The sequence below is a fragment of the Mytilus edulis genome, chromosome 12 (genome assembly GCF_963676685.1).
Source record: "Mytilus edulis chromosome 12, xbMytEdul2.2, whole genome shotgun sequence".
NCBI classification, from domain to species: domain Eukaryota; kingdom Metazoa; phylum Mollusca; class Bivalvia; order Mytilida; family Mytilidae; genus Mytilus; species Mytilus edulis.
The window spans coordinates 27147558-27169645 of NC_092355.1; the positions used below are offsets into that span (position 1 = coordinate 27147558).

General features: G+C 30.9%; 1 protein-coding gene across 6 annotated transcripts in view; it reads right to left on the bottom strand.

Moving 5' to 3' along the window:
* Positions 1-781: 781 nt before the first annotated feature.
* The window catches only part of LOC139498180 (V-type proton ATPase subunit H-like), a 30290-nt gene continuing 8983 nt past the window's right edge, over positions 782-22088 (bottom strand). For 2 of the 6 annotated variants that reach the window (XM_071286520.1, XM_071286523.1), the window contains 13 exons: positions 14438-14519; positions 13344-13443; positions 12120-12209; positions 10855-10968; positions 9990-10094; positions 8185-8282; positions 7248-7358; positions 6410-6494; positions 5401-5579; positions 4918-5043; positions 4070-4171; positions 3275-3388; positions 782-1938 (listed from right to left, as the gene is read on the bottom strand). In XM_071286520.1, coding sequence (XP_071142621.1) covers positions 1863-1938; positions 3275-3388; positions 4070-4171; positions 4918-5043; positions 5401-5579; positions 6410-6494; positions 7248-7358; positions 8185-8282; positions 9990-10094; positions 10855-10968; positions 12120-12209; positions 13344-13443; positions 14438-14519 — 1382 coding nt within the window. In that variant the 3' untranslated portion in view covers positions 782-1862. Of the gene's footprint in view, positions 1939-3274; positions 3389-4069; positions 4172-4917; positions 5044-5400; positions 5580-6409; positions 6495-7247; positions 7359-8184; positions 8283-9989; positions 10095-10854; positions 10969-12119; positions 12210-13343; positions 13444-14437; positions 14520-15005; positions 15024-15142; positions 16558-18517; positions 18551-20697; positions 20723-22088 lie in introns of those variants that run through there. The other 4 variants (XM_071286521.1, XM_071286522.1, XM_071286524.1 and 1 more) reach the window with 4 other exon arrangements.

Consider the following 22088-nt stretch of genomic DNA (forward strand, 5'->3'; position numbering starts at 1 on the left):
TGCACGGACACGACTGGAAACTCCATTTTTCAATCTTTCAAGAACCATAACTCCTGAACGGTAAAAGTCAAATTCGTCATTATTGAACTTGACCTCCATTCTTTCATAAGTAACAACATATTAAAATTTGGGAAGCTTTGGTAGAACAGTTCATGCGTAAATGCACGGACAACTCCATTTTTCAATCTTTCAAGAACCATAACTCCTGAACGGTAAAAGTCAAAATCGCCATTATTGAACTTGACCTTCGAATAGTTGTCAGTAATAACATATTAAAATTTTAAAAGCTTTGGTTGAACGGTTCATGAGTTAGTGCACGGACAACATTTGATTGCCGCCCGCCCGCCCGCCCGCCGTACATCCCCAAATCAATAACCGACATTTTTGTCACAAAAATCCGGTTAAAAATGGATGTCATACTAAACTCCAAAACATATAAGTGGACTAGAATTAAAATCATGCAAGACTAATAAAGAACCTGACTTGGGACAGACACAAAAATGGTTGGTTTTTTTTTCATCTGAACAAATCAGGTTAAAAATTTACTTTATCCTGTTAGGTTCTTTTGCTAAAAAAAAAAAGGGGGATATAAATCACTTGTTAAAGGAGAACATGATAAAAATTGATTTTGAAAGCACAAATATGTTGTAAAGTCTTAAAAATATGAAGTAGATTTTAAGTAATGTTGTTGCTATACATGGAAATATAATTTTTTTCAAAAAGAAAGAAAAAATCCATTTGATGGTGCATAACATGTAGGATATAAAAACAAGTAACACAATTTGACTAGACTCTTTACTATTGCATACATACAATCACTATCATCTCTCTTGAATACAACATTTACAATAATATATGGAATTCCAGCCATGTCATGGGAATTTAGTCAATAAAATTCCTTTTACAAATGTATCCAAGGGAGATAATTTACATATATATTTACATTCTCTCCCTTAAATTCTCTGGTCCAAATGGATCAGTTTTCAATGTACCTCGTCAATTTGCAAGTATAATTTACTAATGTTTCTTTCTGATTTTTGGGACTCAAAGCAATTTTATTATTATATTTATAAAACCATATATAATATCTAACAAATACTGATTATGATTAATTTTTCAACATTCATGAATTTTTTGATGGGACATACCAAGATGAGAGGATTGCTAGAGCTAGACTTGACTTGGGATAACGATTTATAAAATGTATAGGTTATGCCAAAACACATAATTAACAGCACTAGTGATAATATATTTTTGCTTAATTTTATTCTGCTTATTCACATAATTAATATCTCTTTGAAGTCAGTTCCATTGGAGCTATTGTGTTTAGAGACATCTTTATGTCAGAATTCTCTGTATTTCTCTAGGATAAGGATGAACCTACCATTAGAATGAAAGCTGGTTACATTAAGAGTAATGCTTTTTAGCACCCTAAGAAAGTGTCCCCTACATTTAAACAAGTTGTAAATACAGGAATTAAAGCTAAAAATTATACGGAATGAATATTATTCATTTTAAATTTCAATAGCATCATGTGAATGCAGCTATTTCCCTGAATTGGCAATAGTTAATCTTGTATTTGGGTCTTACGTTCAAAGATCGCATAAATGAACGCAAGCAAAAACTATAAAATTTACAGTACTACTCACATAGTGCTCTTCAACTTTTATATTATTATAAACAAACACACATCATAAAAATTTTTAACAAAGACTCCTCACATTTTGCCAAGGGAGGAATGTAGTCTATCAACATATTTTTCATAATATCACAATAATCCTCTAGATATATGTCATATATTCTCTGACATCACATTAAGATCTATTGAATTGTTTTACAAACTATATAATGGAATGTTTTAACTAAGCTTTAGCCGACACAAGCTGTGTAGAGTCTTTAGGTTTATCACTAGCTTCTAACTGTCTGCCAAGGTATTCCCTGAAAAAAATATTGAAAACAATTATTTTGATGTTGATAATGTAGATTCAAGTAAACCTACTGGTATATCTGTGTTTTGCTTATTGGTATAGTAGGTTGTTCATGGTATAGTAGGTTGTTCATGGTATAGTAGGTTGTTCACGGTATAGTAGGTTGTTCATGGTATAGTAGGTTGTTCATGGTATAGTAGGTTGTTCACGGTATAGTAGGTTGTTCATGGTATAGTAGGTTGTTCATGGTATAGTAGGTTGTTCATGGTATAGTAGGTTGTTCATTGAATATTCATCTATTGATTCAATTATTGTTTTTTAGTTTGTAATCAATTTAACACCGTATTTCAGCCAAATTGCAAACACAAAAGATATGCTACATTAAAAAAATAAAGAAAACTTCTTTCACTTTGTTTTTCAAAATACATAATTTTATTAACATTTTGATCTAAATCTAACTGAAACATTTTGTGCCAGTTGCTAACATTTTTTTAGAAAATGGGGTTCGAGAGTTGTCTCATTGGTAATCATACCACATCTTCTTTTCATATAATTTAATAATTGATAATTTTTCAGCATTTTTTTGGGGACTTATAAATCAAGAATTTGATATTTCCAGAATGTATGTACATTATTCTTTTAATCGATGTTAAGTTTGAATATTTGGCACAACAGAATTTTTGTTAAAAAAATATGTGAAACATAATGATAATGATTGAACAATTTGTATGCTTATAAAGCTTTAAATCCCTCTCAAGGGTAAATAAAATAGAATGAATAGAACGAATACAACTATTATTTAATGTACCAGTTACTTCCCATAGGTTTTTAATAAGATTCCAAGGATTTGAAATCAATAGACAACAAGATACATAAAAAACAACGAAAAAGTAGAAATTACAAATTTGTCTCCCTTTGTACAAAGTGAGGAATAATTTGTTTTTGTTTTTTGGTTGATATAGTCTGTCAAACCTATTGGTTTTTTCAGTTTTTACAAACTTTTCCTTTATGAATCACCTTGAAGTTTGGTATTTTTGCAATTATATTTTTGTCTGCCATCATCAACTCTTAACTCTTTTTTACAACCTAACAATTAAATACCTGGGTGTAAAATTAAATCCAAATTGTAGTCAAACAAAAAGTGACTGCTTTGCAGACTAACCAATCATTCTAAACACAGTACAAATACATATTTTCATGTTTCAGAACAAATACCAATTAACTTCATGATAATGACGGTTGAAAAATATGTAACAAAAGTTAAAGAGGGAGCCAGACAGAAGATTGGACTAGGTGATTGATAAATGCCACCCACTGTGTAAGTGGGGGTATAGGAATATACATACCAGTTGTGTACCATCAGTTTCTGTACAGCTATCAAAGCCTCAAATCTGACATTGGGATCTTCATGTGATAGGTACTGCATCACTAACTGTTTACCTCCTAACTGCTCTATTACACTGTAAAAAATCAGAATTTCAATAATATATCAGCAAATATCCAACCTTCTATGGGTTTCAAAGAATTCTATTTGTTTTGTGATTTCACATGCTAACTCATCAAGAATTGCAACTGATATATATCTAAGTTCCAAGTTTTTAACATTTTATTCATTTATGGATAAAACTAAGAATTTTGTTATTATTACAATTTCAGAAAATGTTTAGAAATGTAACAATACAATATTACAAACCATGGAGATCAAACGATAGCATGAAACATATTTGCTTGCAAACAAATGTACAGTAGTTGTCGTTTGTTTATGTGATTTATACGTGTTTCTCGTTTCTTGTTTTTTTATATAGCTTAGACCGTTGGTTTTCGCGTTTGAATGGTTTTACACTAGTAATTTTGGGGCCCTTTATAGCTTGTTGTTCGGTGTGAGCCAAGGCTCTGTGTTGAAGGCCTTACCTTTACTTTTTTTAAATTGTTATTTGGATGGAGAGTTGTCTCATTGGCACTCACACCACATCTTCCTATATCTATTAACTTAGAATTCTATTGTTGACTTTGGGCTGTTTCCTGTCTTCAGGTTTGCTTGTTGTAGTTTTTTTTACACATTCCTCATTTCCATTCTCAATTTATTAGTATGAACTATGCAGTTGCATTTTCTGTACCAACTACTATTTAAGAAAACTTACTTTTTGCCTCTAGGATAATGTCGTACATATTCTCCAAGATCATGTGCTGCGACTGACAAAATTAAAGGATCTTTACTTGTTTCTAATAACTTCACTAAAATTCTGAAAATAAAGAATTACATATCAATTCTGCAACACTGCAAAAAAAAATACACCATATTTTTAATTCAAAGAAGTTCGCAAAGCATTTCCTCCAAAAATGAATAATTCCCATATATACAGATTCCTTTAGGTCCTTCAAGTTGACAATCACAAAATTTTTAAGCATTTGTTTCCAATATTCATGGTCACAATATGATGAATGTAACAACAGAAACATGTGTCATGCCAACTTACAGCAGATTTCATTGAGTATGTAGCCAAAGGTAGTATCTTTGGTTAGCTTGCTTGTTAGCTGAACCGTGAATTCATTATCAGGTCAGGTATACTACCCTTCTTTCGAAGTAGCCTAGTTCAACAGACAGATAGATTGGTTATCAGCCGGACTAGTCTACTCTTAAAGGAGGGTAGTTTACATGACCTAACAATGACTTCACGGTTCAGCTAACAAGCAAGCTAACCAACGATATTACCTTTGGATACACACTCAATGAAATCTGCTGTAATGTCAAAACTTACATTTTTTTACAATGAAATAGAACAGAAAAGTAAACATAACAGTGTCAAGAAGTGTTATAGACTGTTGTCTGCTCTATGGTCGGGTTGTTGTTGCTTTGACACATTCCCCATTTCCTTTCTCAATTTTATATTTTGTCCTTTGGTTTTTTATGTTGTTTGGTTGCTGTCTCATTGATGTATACCCCACATCTTCTTTTATTATTGTCAAACACTGTACAGTTAATACTTACTTTAATAATTCATAATTTTTCTCGTTCAGTCTGATACAGTTTTCCCTCCAGAATCTATCAGATTTATGTACAGGGCTCCATTCCAATCTACCAGACTTCACCTCAGTTGTGTATTCATCAAAGGAACTGAAATAATTGGAAGGTAAATATTCTATTAATATGTCTAATATAGATAATTTGATATAATTGAATTTATAGACAGTAATTAAGCAGAATCTATTTTTGTAGGAAAGATGTGGTAAGCTGACTATAAAGTATGTATTTTGCTCGTTGTTTAAAGTGACTAATAGTTGCTCAAATCCATGTTATTCTGTGAATAGTTTTTTTGATTGGCAAATATACCACAGTCCTTAGTCTTAACATGTTCTTACACTTGACAACATCATTTTTTTGATAATTTTATGTCACTCTTTGAAAATAGTAATTCTATAGCATCCACCATGTCTTGATCAACCCTGTTCTATCAGGAGTTCCTTCCCTTACCTGAGATCCTGAATAGAAGACTGTAGTTTTTCTGATAGGAATTCTATATCATCTACTATGTCTTGATCATCAAACTTTCTTGAATCCAGTAATTCTAATTGTTTTATAACTTTACATTGGACCATTGATAGGGCATGGTCCGTCACAACCTCTTTCTCTTCTGGCTTCTCTAGTAAATTCTAAAATTGAATAATTTGAACTGTAAACTACAAATCTTCGGTAACCAGTTAGTAAATATTTGAAGGCATATGACAGAAAAGCATGCTCACATAAAGGTTGAATCTTAATGTCAGAAAGTCTTGATTTGTAGTTCCTGAGAAAAATTTGACAAAAACAAGAATGTGTCCAAAGTACACGGATACCATTTTGGCATTAAAATTAGAAAGATCATCTCATAGGCAACAAGTGTACTAAGTTTCAAGTTGATTGGACTTCAGCTTCATCAAAAAATACCTTGACCAAAAACTTTAACCTGGACGGACGAACGGAACCACAGACAGACGGATGGACGAACGGACGAACGGAGCCACAGACCAGAAAACATAATGCCCCTCTACTATCGTAGGTGGGGCATAAAAATATGGGACAGATTGACGGAAAACATGTGCTGAATGATGAACAGTATACTTTTAATGTGGGTTTATAATTTAAGTTTTTTTAAACATAAAAATGTATGCCTCCCACATTTTCTTCTGACTACAATACAAAAACCCATCTGCACAAAACAGAGCAATTTTTGACCAGTTTTATTCCACTTCAATTATCACAAAGCAAATTGACAAAGTTTTTATCAATTGAGCAATTCCCATATTAAGCAATGGCAAAGTCTTTAATTTTTTAACATCAGTAAAATAAATAAAACATTTTCCAAATATTTCTACTGATACTTTTGTTAGACAAAGTTATTGATGTCTTATTAATTTTTTTTTAAAAGGGAGATAATCATTATTGAATATAATAATAAGACTACCATACTCTATTAAGTACTTGAATAATGATTAAGACTTACTCTATAAGTAGCTAGAATGATCCTGGAAACTTTCTCCTTCACTGTTTCACTTAATATATCTGCTAATGTTGGAATCACTTGAAATCTGTAAAAATATTGAGCTTTTATTAAATAGATTGATAATTGCACATAAAAATCCACTTTATTAAAAAGATGATACAGTTTTAGGGGAGATAACTGTTCACATGATAATACACATTTAATGTTCCTTTGTTACACAATGTTTTTTTTATGATGACATCCGAATCATTTAATGAGCGACATAACAAATTTTATATTGGTTTTTTTTTTCTGAAGCCCAGTACAAATATATTTATATTTTGTTTGACAGTTTGGCAATGCATTAACTGTTTGTCTATTGTAAAAAAATGCATATCATTTAAATTCTTGTTTTGTATGTTGATATCAGAGGCGGATTTAGAAGGGGGGGCTAGGCCCCAACTTATGAGAAAAATTTGGTTGATTATATAGGGAATCACTGTAGCGTGACAGGATCCCCCCCTCCTTAGGCAGCCAGCCCCCACTTATGAAATTTTCTAGATCCGCCACTGGATATAAAATGTAATTCAAATTTCTGTAGCATTAGAGGTGATCTTAAAGAAAAAATGTCTAATCAAATTTCTAGTATCTGGGATACTTGCTGAAACTGCCTTTAAATTTGTGTATATGGTCATCCTTTATGGTTCAATAAAGAAACATTTACCTATTGCTGTGCCAATTTTTAAATGCTAGTAACATGTGTACAAACAACAGTAACTAAAATATAATTTCCACAAGCACTCATTTTTTTTTTATTAAAACCTGTAAAACTTTATTTCTTTTAGCAAGGTGTACTTACTTATTCATTTTCTCTGCCAAGAAAGGGTTAAAGGTCAGACACCATAAACAGAATATAAGCTGGTACTGTATTTGAAAGCCTGCTTTAGATCCCACCAAAACCATCACAATTCTGTAAATATAAATATAACAATGCTTTAGATCCAACCAAACCCATCACAATTCTGGTATTTAAATAAAAACAATAGTTAATTCTCGGTCGATCCTGGGCTTAAAGAACTGTCTATAAAATAATATTTCAAAACAGATGACAAAAAGTGTTTAATAAAAAAAGCCAGTATGGTATCAATATTATTTGATTGTTTGAAAGGAAAGAGGTTAATTATCATACTTTTTATGTTTACATAAATTTTTATATTGTTCAATTTTGTTTGTTGAGTTATTGTTTCCGTGTTAAATAGGATTGAAGAATTATACCTTCTTTGCTAATCAAAAGGCAACATAATTACTCTTTTTGTATCTTCTCTAATTAAAAAGCATTGAAATCACATTTTAAGACTCATCAGGTGAACTTCACATCTTATTTTAAAGTTAATCTAAAACCATTTTCATGCTCTATATAGATATATCAGTACTCTGAAAACCTACGTTGATATGCCGTCCACGTCAACAAAGACCTGTCTATATTTATCTATACGTAGCATCATCTGTAACTTACGTTGATATGCCGTCCACGTCAACAAAGACCTGTCTATATTTATCTATACGTAGCATCATCTGTAACTTACATTGATATGCCGTCCACGTCAACAAAGACCTGTCTATATTTATCTATACGTAGCATCATCTGTAACTTACGTTGATATGCCGTCCACGTCAACAAAGACCTGTCTATATTTATCTATATGTAGCATCATCTGTAACTTACGTTGATATGCCGTCCAGGTCAACAAAGACCTGTCTATATTTATCTATACGTAGCATCATCTGTAACTTACGTTGATATGCCGTCCACGTCAACAAAGACCTGTCTATATTTATCTATACGTAACATCATCTGTAAACATCTTGCTGCTGTCTGCATGTACTCATTTCCCTAAAAAGTATAATAACAAAACACATAAGACATATGAAGTCATACATCCAATTTATGAGTAAATTTGTAAAGGTCCTGTATTAAGCATACTTAAATACAGTACTCCTTTCAAATTAACATAACCCTTTACAATGTATAAATTAGGTGTGGTCGAATCACTTTTCTTGATTTACCTTCCTCAGGAAAACTTGACTACGATTTAAAAAAAAAAGAAAAAAAGTATATTTTAAAAATACTTGTGCAGAAAGGTTTTTTTCTCTCACAAAATTAGATCTTAATTGACCTGTAGAGCAGTGGTGTACTATGCTATTGGTCACAAACAGGAGCAATCATCAGCTTTAAAGTAAATTTTGGAACAAAATCAAACAATAGTGATGTGGCTCTTTTTAACTTTTTTAAATTTGAGCATCACTGATGAGTCTTTTGTAGACAAAACGTGCGTTTGGCATAAAAACAAAATGTAATCCTGGTATCTATGATGAGTTTATTTACTGTATAAAATATCCTGGTTTTAACTTCTCACTATATGTTACAAAATTATTCTGAGGTGTAATGGACTGTGTCATGTGACAAATTCCATAATTTTAATGGAATCAATTTTATTATAGGCAAATAAGAAGAATGATATTATTCTAGATTTATGTCAAGCCATGACACCAGGACTTGTCGTCATAACACTTTCAAGTATGATTTTTGTACTCAGACTCTGGAATCAACCAATCAAAATACTTGATTTAGTGTTTCGACCACAAATTTTGTACTCCAAGTACTGAGTACAGTTTTATGACTGAGGACAAAGATGTCATCCAATAACACAAGATAAGGAGAGAAGGGACTAATTTTTTACTTGTGTATGAAAGTGTTATACATGTGTACTATATACAGTTGACTCTCGTTATGTCGAAGTCAGCCGGACCAGAGAAATATTTCGAGATACACGTAGTTTGACCGTTTGACTCAAACCAACACCGGAAGTTCGACAATATAAGGGACACAACTCTTGCTCAGCTTGGTAAAGCTAAAATAAATCTGGGTGAATATGGCCAGGGGATCGATATTCTAGTATCAGATCGATGTATTTGTATGTCACAGTCTTTTATTATTCATGTTATTATAATGACATTTTTTTTACTTATTCAAATAAAATAAAATAATATCTCACTCTTTCTTTTCAAAAGAAAATCTAACAAGATTCAAGACGCGGTTTGAGTAGTTTTTAGGTGATCATCAACGGAAGCCATAATTCTCACTTTATACACACCCAAGCTCATTAGTGTATATCACAAATTAATTGTTTTGTAAACATTTTAAAAACTTTTTCATGAACATTAACAATGTATCACTAATTATTTATAAAATTTCTATAAAAGATAATCTTAGGTAAACACTCATGGAAATAGCATGTCATATATCAATACAGTGGTCAGTGACCAGAAATTTAATTACACGTGTATTTTGACATATGTATATTAGTTCGAGATAAAAAATGAATTTTGAATGCTTTTGTTAACCTTGGGACCGTAAATTTAGTACGACTCAACTGAAATTTCGACTCATCAGGAGTCGAATTACATACCTTTGTATGGAATAAAGTTCGGGACCACATGAAAACTTCGACTCATCCGAAATTTCGAGTCAACCAAGACAACGAGAGTTAACTGTAATTCATATTAACTTTATCTTTCTACTACTACTACTACTACTTACTGGAAGTCTGAGTTGATCCTTCAGCCAGTTCAAATAAAATTTGAGATCTTCTAATCCCATCAGCTCTTTTCCCCAGCATGCTATCTTGGCTATTATTCTGCTAGTCTGTAAAAGATATAATAGTATGATAAAAAAGTCATTCAATCTTTATTCAGACATCTAAATTCAACCAAAACTTGTAATTTAGTATTCTCTTTCTCATATTTCCCCGATTTGATTATCATTTCATTTTTCATATCCTATTATTAAATTTTCGACTTCTTCTTATATCACAACCACACCCCTCCCCCAACAAAAAAATATGCACAAGTAAATTTCAGTGATACAGAACAGATAAACACAAAATAACTTTCAAAGCAACTCCATGACATGGGAGACAACTTTCGAAATAATGAAAATATGGAATATTTTTTGAAAGAAAGGAGGATTTACTGTGCTTTAACACTGGTATCAAATGAATAACATGTAATATGACAAATTATCAAGTCTGTTAAATAAACTGTCAACTGACATGTTATTATTTTCAATAAGTCTACTAAATCTCAGAATATATCATTAAACTAGTGAATGAATATTCAATGACCCAGAGTTATTTCCCTTGATCTATTTCACATATTTTTAATGATTTTCTTGTTTCTCAATTTTTTTTGTGTGGAAAATTTCAATTCAAGAATATATAATCGTTTAATGAGTTTTTTTCCCCAACTGATTTGTTGACAAAACTGTATAATTCCTAATAGTGAAATTTAAAACACACTACCAGTTTTTAACCTTATACAGTGGTCTTTGGGCCCATAGCTAACAAATAAGTGTTTACATCAGCACTTTTCAATGGAAACTTCATTAAAGATTTAATAAATCTTACCTGATTTACAATAAATCTGTCATCCCTATTTAGAAGGTGTAGAAATGGAACCCAGACAGATTCTTTGTTCTTCCTGGAATATTCTTTAAATATTTCTACCCTGCCTTTATCATCCTGAAAAATAAAAATATTTGAAATATGGTGATTAACAAGAAATGTGCAATGTTTTCATTGAATTAGAAAATATTAAAATTAAGATTAGTTATTCATTATTTGAATAATTTGCCCATTTACACTGATTCAACACATGTAGAACAACTGACATTAATTAAACTCTCCTTTACACACATCAACTATGCATTATACATTCCTCAATAAAGATAAAACAAATAATAGTTAAAAAAATCTGATCTCAATCAGAAATCATTTTGAAAAAGTCAGGTAAAAATTAATTGGTTTATTTTATTGACCCTTGACAGGTGGCAATCAATTTAATAACATAATTAACAACAGTTTTGATGCATCATAATATTTTATCTCATTTTCGTTTTACAACCAATAAATAAATTTCTTTTTCACACAAAATTTGTTTGGTATTAAAATTTGACATTTTCATATTAGTCAACCAATCTACCTTTGGGCTTAAAAAAAATACATGAAAGATAAAAGTAAACCAACACCTATCTACGGTAGGTGTATCAATTAACACCTATCTATGGTAGTTGTATGGTAGGATAGCTGAAGTGTATACCTAACGGTTTGTTGCAGTTGTCTATCCCATATATATATATACAGTGAAACCTGACTAAACCGAACCCTTTCGGGACTTGAGATTTTGTTCGGTTTTGGCAGGTATTCGGTTTGATCAGGTTCACAATGCATAAAATGTGATATGATTGGTCTTCAGAACAAGTTTGGATTAGACAGGTTTTCGGTTTATTCAGGGTTCGGTTTTATCAGGTTTCACTGTAGTTGGTTCTGACAACACATTTGTGGAGAAACTAGTCGACACAATAAAAGATACAGCAACTTAGTGAGAGCTTTAGCGTTGTTTTCTTAGAACCTTTCTTGTAATCCAAATATACATTTTATACATTCATGTTGACAAAATGGGGTAATTTTCCTTATTTCTGTTTTTCTAATTTGTTTTTATTAGTCAAAATGATAAAAGGCTTTCCCTTTCAATCTTCACACTCTCTGTCTTTTGTGTTCTTAATAAAAGATTTTTGAATTACTAATGCCAAAAACCAAACAATGGCCTTTATATCTAAAATCAATAGTATAGTTACTTAAGAGTATAGTTTCAGACCTACTAAAAGTCATACCTGAAGAACATCATCTAACATGGTCAATATATACTGTAAAGTCTGGTCTTTAGCTATTCTGTTCATTAGACTAAACATCGTCTTGGCAAACTGAAACAAACAGTATGTAAAATGTATAAATATTGAATTACTGGATAATAAAGATAGAATGACAAACAGTAGGCTATTAATAATACACACAGAATCGGAACAACACAACAGAAATTAAAAACAAGGGATTTAAGAAGCTTTTTTGTCAATTTTCAAATTTATGTTCATGAATATGTAACCCCTCCAATCAAACCCCTCAGCGATAGGTCAATTCAGCATTTTCAAACAATCAAAACTATAAATGGAGTAGTTCTTTTAAAAGTTGAATCTCACACATGTGTTTTAATATAAAAAAAATTTAAAAAAATCTTAATCAAGACCTAATCTTGAAAATTATTTGCAAAAACTCAAATGTTCATGTACAGTATGTAAAGTATTGACACTAAATTAATCATTGTAACTGCTGATTTATAATCTGATCTGGTTTATGAATAAAATAGCAGATGTTTTTTACAGGAGTCAATGTCCCTTAAATTAGACAAATAATGATATACAGTTGTAATAATCCTTGTTAAATTCTGTTTGGAACAAGTAATATTGCAAAACCCCTAAAAAAAAACAATGAATGATAAAAATACAGATTCCTTATTATAATCAATGCCATAATTTTTCCACAAATGGACAATACTGTATTGATATAGGAAGATGTGGTATGAGTGCCAATGAGACAACTATCAATCCAAGTCACAATTCATTAAAGTAAACCATTATAGGTTAAGGTATGGTCTTCAACATGAAGCCTGGGTCACACTGAACAGCATGCTATTCAAAAATTACTAGTGTAAAACCAATAAAGCGGGAAAGCCAACAGTCTAATCTATATACAAAAACAGGATACACTTAGGACACATCCACAAATGACAACTACTGAACATCAGGACAGATGAATACAATTGCTAGTCAATTAAGACAGGAGTCAAACATATCCAGGGTTCAATCTATTTAATTTTGTCATTTGGAAGCCTTTTACAGCTTACTATTTGGTTTGGATTTTGCTCATTATTGAAGGCTATATATTGAACTATAGTTCCTAACCTTCTACATGATGTTGTTAATTTCTGTGCCATTTTGGTCTCTTGTGGAGAGTTGTCTCATTGGCAATCATACCACATCTTCTTTTTTACATTTATATACCTGTTGTGGATTATCCATAAGAATGGCATTCTTGACTTCTGAATTAGCATTGTCAAACTTTGATATAAACTGGAAATCTTCATGTGATATCATCTGTCCTCTGTAACATGAAATAATCATTATATAAATCAATTAAATATCAAATATAATTAACATAAAACTGTCCACAAAAATAATGAAATGTGGTATAACTGCCAATGAAATAACTATCCACCCAAAAAAATCAATGGTCCAAAAGTGGATGAATTTTTTGTTGTTGAAAAATTTAGAGTAGCAAGCAGAAAGTATGTATCTGAAGAGAAACAAAAAGTGCCAATACATTAAAACTCATCACTGTCAAGTTACTTACCATTCTATTTACAGGAAATAATTTTTAAGAAATGTGCAACAAAAATATTAATGGACTAATGTAGTGAGGGAGGGATGGTTTGACAGGTCAATTACAATATAGCCCCACTTGAAGAAAAGGGGTAAAACTATGCTACATTGTATATGGTATTTTACCTCACCAAATTCTGTATGTATATGCCTGTCCCAAGTCAGGAGCTTGTAGGTCAGTGATTGTCGTATGTTACTGTGTTACAAGAAACGTTACATATTTGTTTAATGTTTATTATATTGTATGTAAATCAGGCCATTAGCTTTCTTGGTTGAATTGTTTTATAATTGTGATATTGTGGCTATTTATAGCAGACTATGTCATGTGTGTGATATATGGGCTTTGCTCATTGTTGGAAGCCATATGGTGACCTATAACTGTTATTTTCTGTGTCATTTGGGGTCTTGTGGAGAGTTGTCTCATTGGCAATCATACCACATCTTTTTTTAATTATATAGGCAACATTATTTCTATTTTACAAAATTTTCCTTTTATCTTACTGACTTAAAATTTTCATTCTCAGCACAATAGAGTGAACTAAGAGCACACATGCCGTCCTAAGTCAATGAAATTAACAATGTCCCAATAGGTAAAATAGCGATAAACAAATTATCATTGGTCATCCCACCTTGATTGCTTTTCTCACTTACGGCGTACTGGATCAAGTGAAAAAATCAGATGATCATCAAAATCTGTAAATATTACAAGAACTTACTGTAGATAGGACTGCCAGTTGACTCGGTTACTTCTGACATCATTGGCTCTCTGTTGTAATAAACTGGTGGCCACTTGTGCTCCTGAAAATGTACAATATAAAAGATACAGATAATTATTGTTCCACTGTCATAGAAAAACAAAGGATATTATATAGTTCAAATACAAAACTTAAGATATGATAGAGGTAGAACTATCTTTAACTACCCCAAACATATACTGTAAATTCTGAAATTATTGCCAGGTTTTATTCATGCGAATAATGCCACTGGATGAGATCGCTACAATAAGAACAAACATTTTGAATTAGATACATATATTTGTACACAGATTTTCCTGAAATTATAATAATTAATCTAGCATTTTTGACAATTCTTCAAAAATCACAATAATTTTCTTCAGTTTACAGTATAGACTTGAGCTTGCCCCTCCACTTCCTTTACCTAGCTCAAAACTGGAAATGTCTGGTCCCCTGCAAATGCTACAAATTGTGTCAAATCTTGAAAATCAGGTTAAAATCAGACATAATGTAAACTGGAACTTGCATGCATATGTTCAATTATAGTTACCTGGACAACAATGTGATTCTGAAATAAATCAGTACAAATTTTCAAAAACTTTGAATTCTATTCCAACCTTATTCACCAAATAATAATATATGCATGCGTAACATGTACAAAGAAAACAGAGATTGTTTCATGTCTACCTTTCCCCTTCTTTTCTAAATACTGTTTAGTGACAAACTGATCAGCCTCGATCAAATGACGAGATTCCATAGACTCCTCCTCTTCCCTAAAACCCATTGCAGGGGTAGAAAATCGGCGAGGGAGAACTAACTTTCGGAAATGTCCCTGCTGCATTGTAGTCGATGCATCCCCCTCCTTATCAACTTCTGCAGACTTTGTCCCCGTCACTACATAGGATGATTGGCGCCTCATCGATTTCATAGTGAGAATTTAAATTTAGATTTTTATGAAACAAAAATGGACTTTGCTCAAAGTATGTTAATACAGTTTAAACCAGTTCACTGTATTCATATAAAAAAATATTACACATTCCATAAATCTATCGGCAGAAATCTGGTTCAACTTTATAAAAGTTCATCCAATACATGTATGTTGTTAAAATTTGTAACAAAAATCTCATCTAACAACAAATAGGAGTCACTCAATTGAAAATACAGTTTGAAATCCTATTACCGGTACATGTATTCCAAAAATTGTTATACACTAAATCCAAACAAACTATCCAGTGAATTTCTGGAAAAATATCAAGTTTTTCTTCTTTAGAACAAAAGACGTACATCAATCTAAAAGGTTTATTCTATTTCTACACTAGATATCATTTACGACTATACACAGGAAATACAACTTCACCAAATAGTCGGAAATATCTAATCTAAATATTCTGTAACAAAATTAGCGAAAAATAGTAATGAAAATCAATGCCTTTATATCCAATCTTTGCAAAATTAGCAGCAATTAGGTTCTTATACTAGAACAAATGATGAATATTGTTTTATTTCTAAACGTAAAGAGGTTCCAATCCTTTTTCTTCCTGTTGTCTTAATGGATTAGCCTATTAAGAACACTACTAAACCCGTCTTTAAACGAAACTGTATATGATCAGCAGGAGTAACCAGAAAAACCATTAAACATATGATATCCTAGATTTTATCGTAGATTTTCAAAGTTTTAATCAGATCAGTTCCAAATTCAATTTTCTTTGAAAATTACTTTGTCTCCTTAATTCAAATTCATTGTCACTAGTCTATTAAAATTTTAAATAGAGATATGTTCGATGAGCTGTATCATATATATTGTTAACGTTACAATAACATGAAGGTTAAAAATCCAAAAAAATCCACCGATTTACTTCTGTCACATCAACCATCAAATCATCCATTAATTAAATCCATTAAACTATAAATCATGACAAAATCTTCAGAAAATGTATAAACTTTTAAACAATTATCCGGCACTTTCAATTTTCTAATGCATGCTTCAACTGAACAGCCCACATGTTGCAGTTGTGAATTTCGTTACATCACCGATTTATAAAAACATTTTAATTCTCCTTTTATATAAAACACTGTATAACATAGAAAGTGCACAGATGTATGAGAAAGAAACTTCTAAATTGTTGTATTAATAAAGTAAGATCAATATAAAAATGTAGTTCGCTATTTTTCCTGGTTTTCGGAACATATGTCACTCATGGAAATTTGATGAATGATTTTACCCTTCAGGCATTCAGGGAATAACTTTAAACATGGATATTATTTAATGTGGAACCAATATTTTCATTAATAAAGTAGGTACTACTAAATATTAGTTAAATATAGAAAACGTTGTTTTTTTTTATATATATTATCTGTGCATCGCTAGGGTAATTTATGTTTTAAGGCAGGTTTTCTCAAAGTTCGCCTTCGTGAAGTTATTGAACTAAGCAGACTTCCTGCTTACACAAACACTTGCAACAAAACCAATAATTGTCCAGTTATCAGGGTAACTGTCGAAAGTTTGTGTGAACTTACGAAAAATATTCAACTAAAATAAAGTAAGTACTTTTAGTAATTTAAAATTTAGTTATTTTATTGGATAATAAAAATATTGGTTAAATTTCAAAAAGTGATGAAAACAAATTTTTCAATATCTCTATAGTCATTCCCAAGGTTGCCAGACTCAATGGAAAAAAAAACCAAAACGAATTGGTTTGGTCCAGCTAAGTGGTGTATGCATTACTGGACCAGCCAAAACTTTAATTTCGTCCAAATCCTATATGCAATTGTCTTGAAAAAAGAGTCTGTTCCAGCTAAGAAGTATTACCGGTAAATGGTTATCTGGGCCAATCATGTCCAGTTAATTTCTCAAAGCCTTGGGAACCACTGGACTATAGTTATACAAAAATATTATAATAATTATTTGGAACCAAATGATGAGGAAATTAACAACTATATGTTACCCTACACAGAGTTCTGGATATCTTTTTATATATGAAGGAAAACTGCTGGTCCTCACTACAATTTCTATTAAAAAATACCAAAATTGAGTTGGTCCTTTGAAAATTTTGGTGGCCAAATCTCTCAGACCACCACCATCAAGATTATGGTGGCCAAATCTCTCGGACCACCACTTTTCGGGAACTCGGTCTACAGCTTCCAACTACTGTATGTTGTGTTTTGAGATGATCCCTGATAGGATGAAGCTAATAACCAACTTATCTATTTCCAACAACAAGTGTACAATGGTATCATAGCATTACAAAAATGATATGGTAATTGTCTATTGACTTTTGAATTATCGAACACAGACATCATTTGCATAAGTGTTCAGTTAATTGTTTACTTTGTATGCAATCAATACCAGGGATTAATTATGATGGCATAAAACATAGCTTTCTCCTTAACATGCTTAAATGTTATTCTATTTTGAGGACTTTAATAGTGCAGTTTCATTTCTTCAGTGCAAGGCAATTTTTTTTTAATGAAATAATGGCAGAAAATAAGGAAAGCAATAATATTAGGACAGGCAAAATGCCCAAATGTGTAATCCAATTTAAAAAACAGTAAATTCTGAAAACATTCTACTTCTTATTAATAACAATAATTGAAAATTAACAAACTACAATTTTCAAGTAAAGGCCTAACTGGAAATGAAAGTAACTTTTAAAAGGAAGGAAAATTTGAACAATTTTAATAATCCATTTTTTTTCTCAACCCTAAATCTAATATATTTTGTGACTAGATCAAGGATAGGGCAAACACCATGAACACAGTTGCATGTATCTTAAAGTTAAGCCTAATCATCAAACTTCATTAAAACCAGTTACATTTATTTCCATCCTTTTGATCTCAATTTTTAAACAAGAACTATATCAGGGATCACCACAGATATGATTTTAAAGTGGGTGGTTATGAAGAAGTATTTTAATTGTTGAATAATTCCTTTCAATAAAACACCACTTTGCATTACTATTAAAATCTGTTCATTTATTATGATTTAATCTTAAAATCCATAACTGGTGCTGGAATTGGAAATACCACCCGAAAATATCCTGTGGTGATCCTAGAGTATCTTACCAGCAACACGATTATATTTGTTTGAGCTGACAGCTTAATATTGAAAATAAAACATAACAATTATATAAGAAAATTCAGATGAAATACAATCACATTTTAATAAAATTTAACCCTCACTGTGTAACCCAGTACACCAGATATTGGCAGTTCTGTACAATAAGTAAATGGGAACTGATGTACCCAGAATTGGAATAGTCGACGCAGACAACAAATACAAGTTAGGGAGCTACCATTTGATTTTTATGGGGGGGGCTAGGATGAAATTTGAAAAAAATAGGCAGGACAGCAGTTTTGAGTAAAAAAAAAAGGCAGGATGAGACACTTTGCAAAAAAAAAAGGCAGGATGACAATTTAGGTAAAAAAAAGTCAGGATAGCTAATAAAAAAAAAGGCAGGACCGAAGAGAGTGAAAAATAAAAAGGCAGGACAGAGATTACAACTAAAAAAAAATGCAGGACAAAATTTTTCATCCTAGCCCCCCATAAAAATCAAATGGTAGCTCCCTTAGTATAAAATAAGGAGAAGTAGTGAATGAGATCACTATTCCACAGTAACGATTTTGAATGAGATCACTATTCCACAGTAACGATTTTGAATGAGATCACTATTCCACAGTAACGATTTTGAATGAGATCACTATTCCACAGTAACGATTTTGAATGCATGTTTAGGCAGTTATTAGCTACACAGGTGTTTCATGAAACTTGCAAATATGAGATATAATTGTACATAAAGTTGGTAAAATCTAAATTCAACTAAATATAAAGATAGATATCTGGAGCATTTTTTGTCACTTGCTTCAAGTACCTCAATTCTTACTGGTACACCAGTTTCAATTAACATGCAGTACATAACCGACAATATCCTGTATTCAAGGATACATAGTGAACCTATCATAATATTAGTTGGAAACAATATCAATGTCATCTAAAAATAAATAACCTAATGCAAGCTATTTTGCTATCATGATCAGGTCTTTACTTAATTTATCTAAATATTAGAGTTGCAACCCCTAAATAAATATTCATTTGGCATAACAGAAAGTGTTGATAGGGTTTTATATTGAATTTTATACTGCACTCGTTCTATTTGAGCAGTCAAAATGCGTTGACTGTATATTTCTATGTCATATACAATCACTGACCCGATATCACTTTTCCTCATGAATATTTAAATAGAAATTGCCTAAATAATATTGAATTATTCATACGACCTCTTCAACCTGTTCTTGTTTCAAATGCATACAACGATGCGTGGAATGACTCAACATTGTTTCTTTTGCAATTATTGGAAAAACATATTTAATTTGATAATATTATTTGTTTGCAACCTATAAATCATTGTTTTATGCTTATGGTTGATATTTAAGTCCATACTCTCACGATTTCGTTCACCATCGAGTGTTGGTTTCAACAGGTTAATATAAATTTCATTTTGTTGTATATTTCTCCGCGAGCATGATTTGAGGCCTTTTTAATGGGTATTTCCCCCAATATTTAAATCAAATAAATAACCTTAACGCAGTGAACAACAATTGAAAATATGTGGGTTTTTTTTCCAGATTGCAGTATAAAGACAATAATAGTGCATTGACTTGACATATCAACGATATAAGGATTCGGCCTGAAGCCTCATCCTTATATCGTTGATATGTCAAATCCATGCACTATTATTGTCTATGTTTCAGCTTAACAAGAGTAATATGTGGTTTAAGGTAAGTTACACTAAATGAAAATATCTGTGCAGTCAAATATGCAAATATTCATTTTCACAAAAGAAATTGCAATGATTCTAATGATCTTGCAAATCTAAATTCAAATTTAATACAAACAGTTTAACATCACATTCAAAAATATTTTGATGTTCTTAAAAATGCTAATTTCATTCCTCAAAATAATCTGATAAGCATATGCTTATTTCAAAAACGTAATCACCTCATGAACAAAATTTTTTTTTTATTCTCCTGGTCTATGAACATGATGAATTTATAGTGAAAGAAAGTAAAACTTCTGACAAGTATGAAAGCAGGAAAGTAAAAAAGTTAAGTTTCATGCATAAATTAATTCATTGTTTTTCCTTGACCTACTGACTAGGACAATAAAAATTAAGAATAATAGTATAAATTAAACTAATATGTACGAATTCATTTATCTATAGAGCTATATAAATATTCAAACTCACCTCTCCCCATTTTGAAACACATAGATGTATTATACATTTGTATGTATATATGTAAAAATCACAATTTCTAAAAAATCCAAAATAAAACCATTAAATACTTCGCTTTTAATAATCTGCAATATTAGGTCAGGAAACATAAAATTCAGATTTAGAATAAATTCAATATATATAAAATTTTGCACCATCACAGAATTATTCAACCATGCAAAATAATACTGATAGAAATTTAATGACTGGAACATCAACAGAAAACTGAAATGATGACATTCTCTGTGAACATTTATTTTGGAAAAAATTGTTTATTTACACAATAAAGGTATTTATTTTGAATTAGCCTTCTATACATTTATTGTGTTTCTATTAAACAACATATAACTATCACAATATAAGGTTAAATAGGTAGATTAAATACTGTTTTTCTTGTTGACAAATTTGTGAAGTTTACATATAGAACAATTACTAGTCAATGCTAGTCTTAAAAATGTAGAATATATATATATATATACATTTTAATTCAAAATCAAATACTTTACATGTATTTCTACATACATATAGGACAATTCCCATAGCAGGTAAGAACTTAAGATAAATCTATTTTTCAGGGAAAATCACATAGCACTTGAACATGTTAAAATTTCTATGAAAATCAAATATTGTGAAATTTATACTTAAGTCAGTTTTTAAAATATGAAAATAATAATTCAAATTCAAATACTTCATTTTTACCAAGATGAAGGAAAATTTCTGTAGAAGGTCAGAATTTAGAAACAATGTTTGAACCTACATTTTTGGGAAAATTATATGTTACTTGAACATAGTGAAAAATGTATGAAAATCAGATATTTTAAAGATGAATAATGTATAAAATGAAAACAAACATAATCTGATTTTATTCATACACACAGGAAGTTAGATGTACAATGCTTTACACAAAGGGATAAGGCCATGTAAAAATCTTGCATAATTCATTTATTCTAGTGCAATTATTTTGTATCAATGGTTCTGATTGGATGACAGTAAGCGTAAAATTCTCTATCTCCTTGTCTGTAACTAAGGAAGCCGACATTTTGAATTGCTGAATGTATTGTCTATTGACATGTAGTTTCTACAATAATAAGCCAAAAAACTCACATGTTGCACCTAAAAATCTTCTTTTAATAAAATATTATTACATTCTGAAGCGGCACAGAATCCAGAAAACGCCCGGTGTTTTTGTTTGAAGCCGGAAGAATACCTATGACGTCACCTAGTGTAGGGACCAAAGAAGATAACACCTTTTCGCGGAATTTTCTTTAATAAAGAATTAAGACTGAAATAATAATTGAAATTTAATTATGAACTCGGTTTGCATTACAATAGAGATAACTGTATTGTATTTGAAGCTTTGCGGA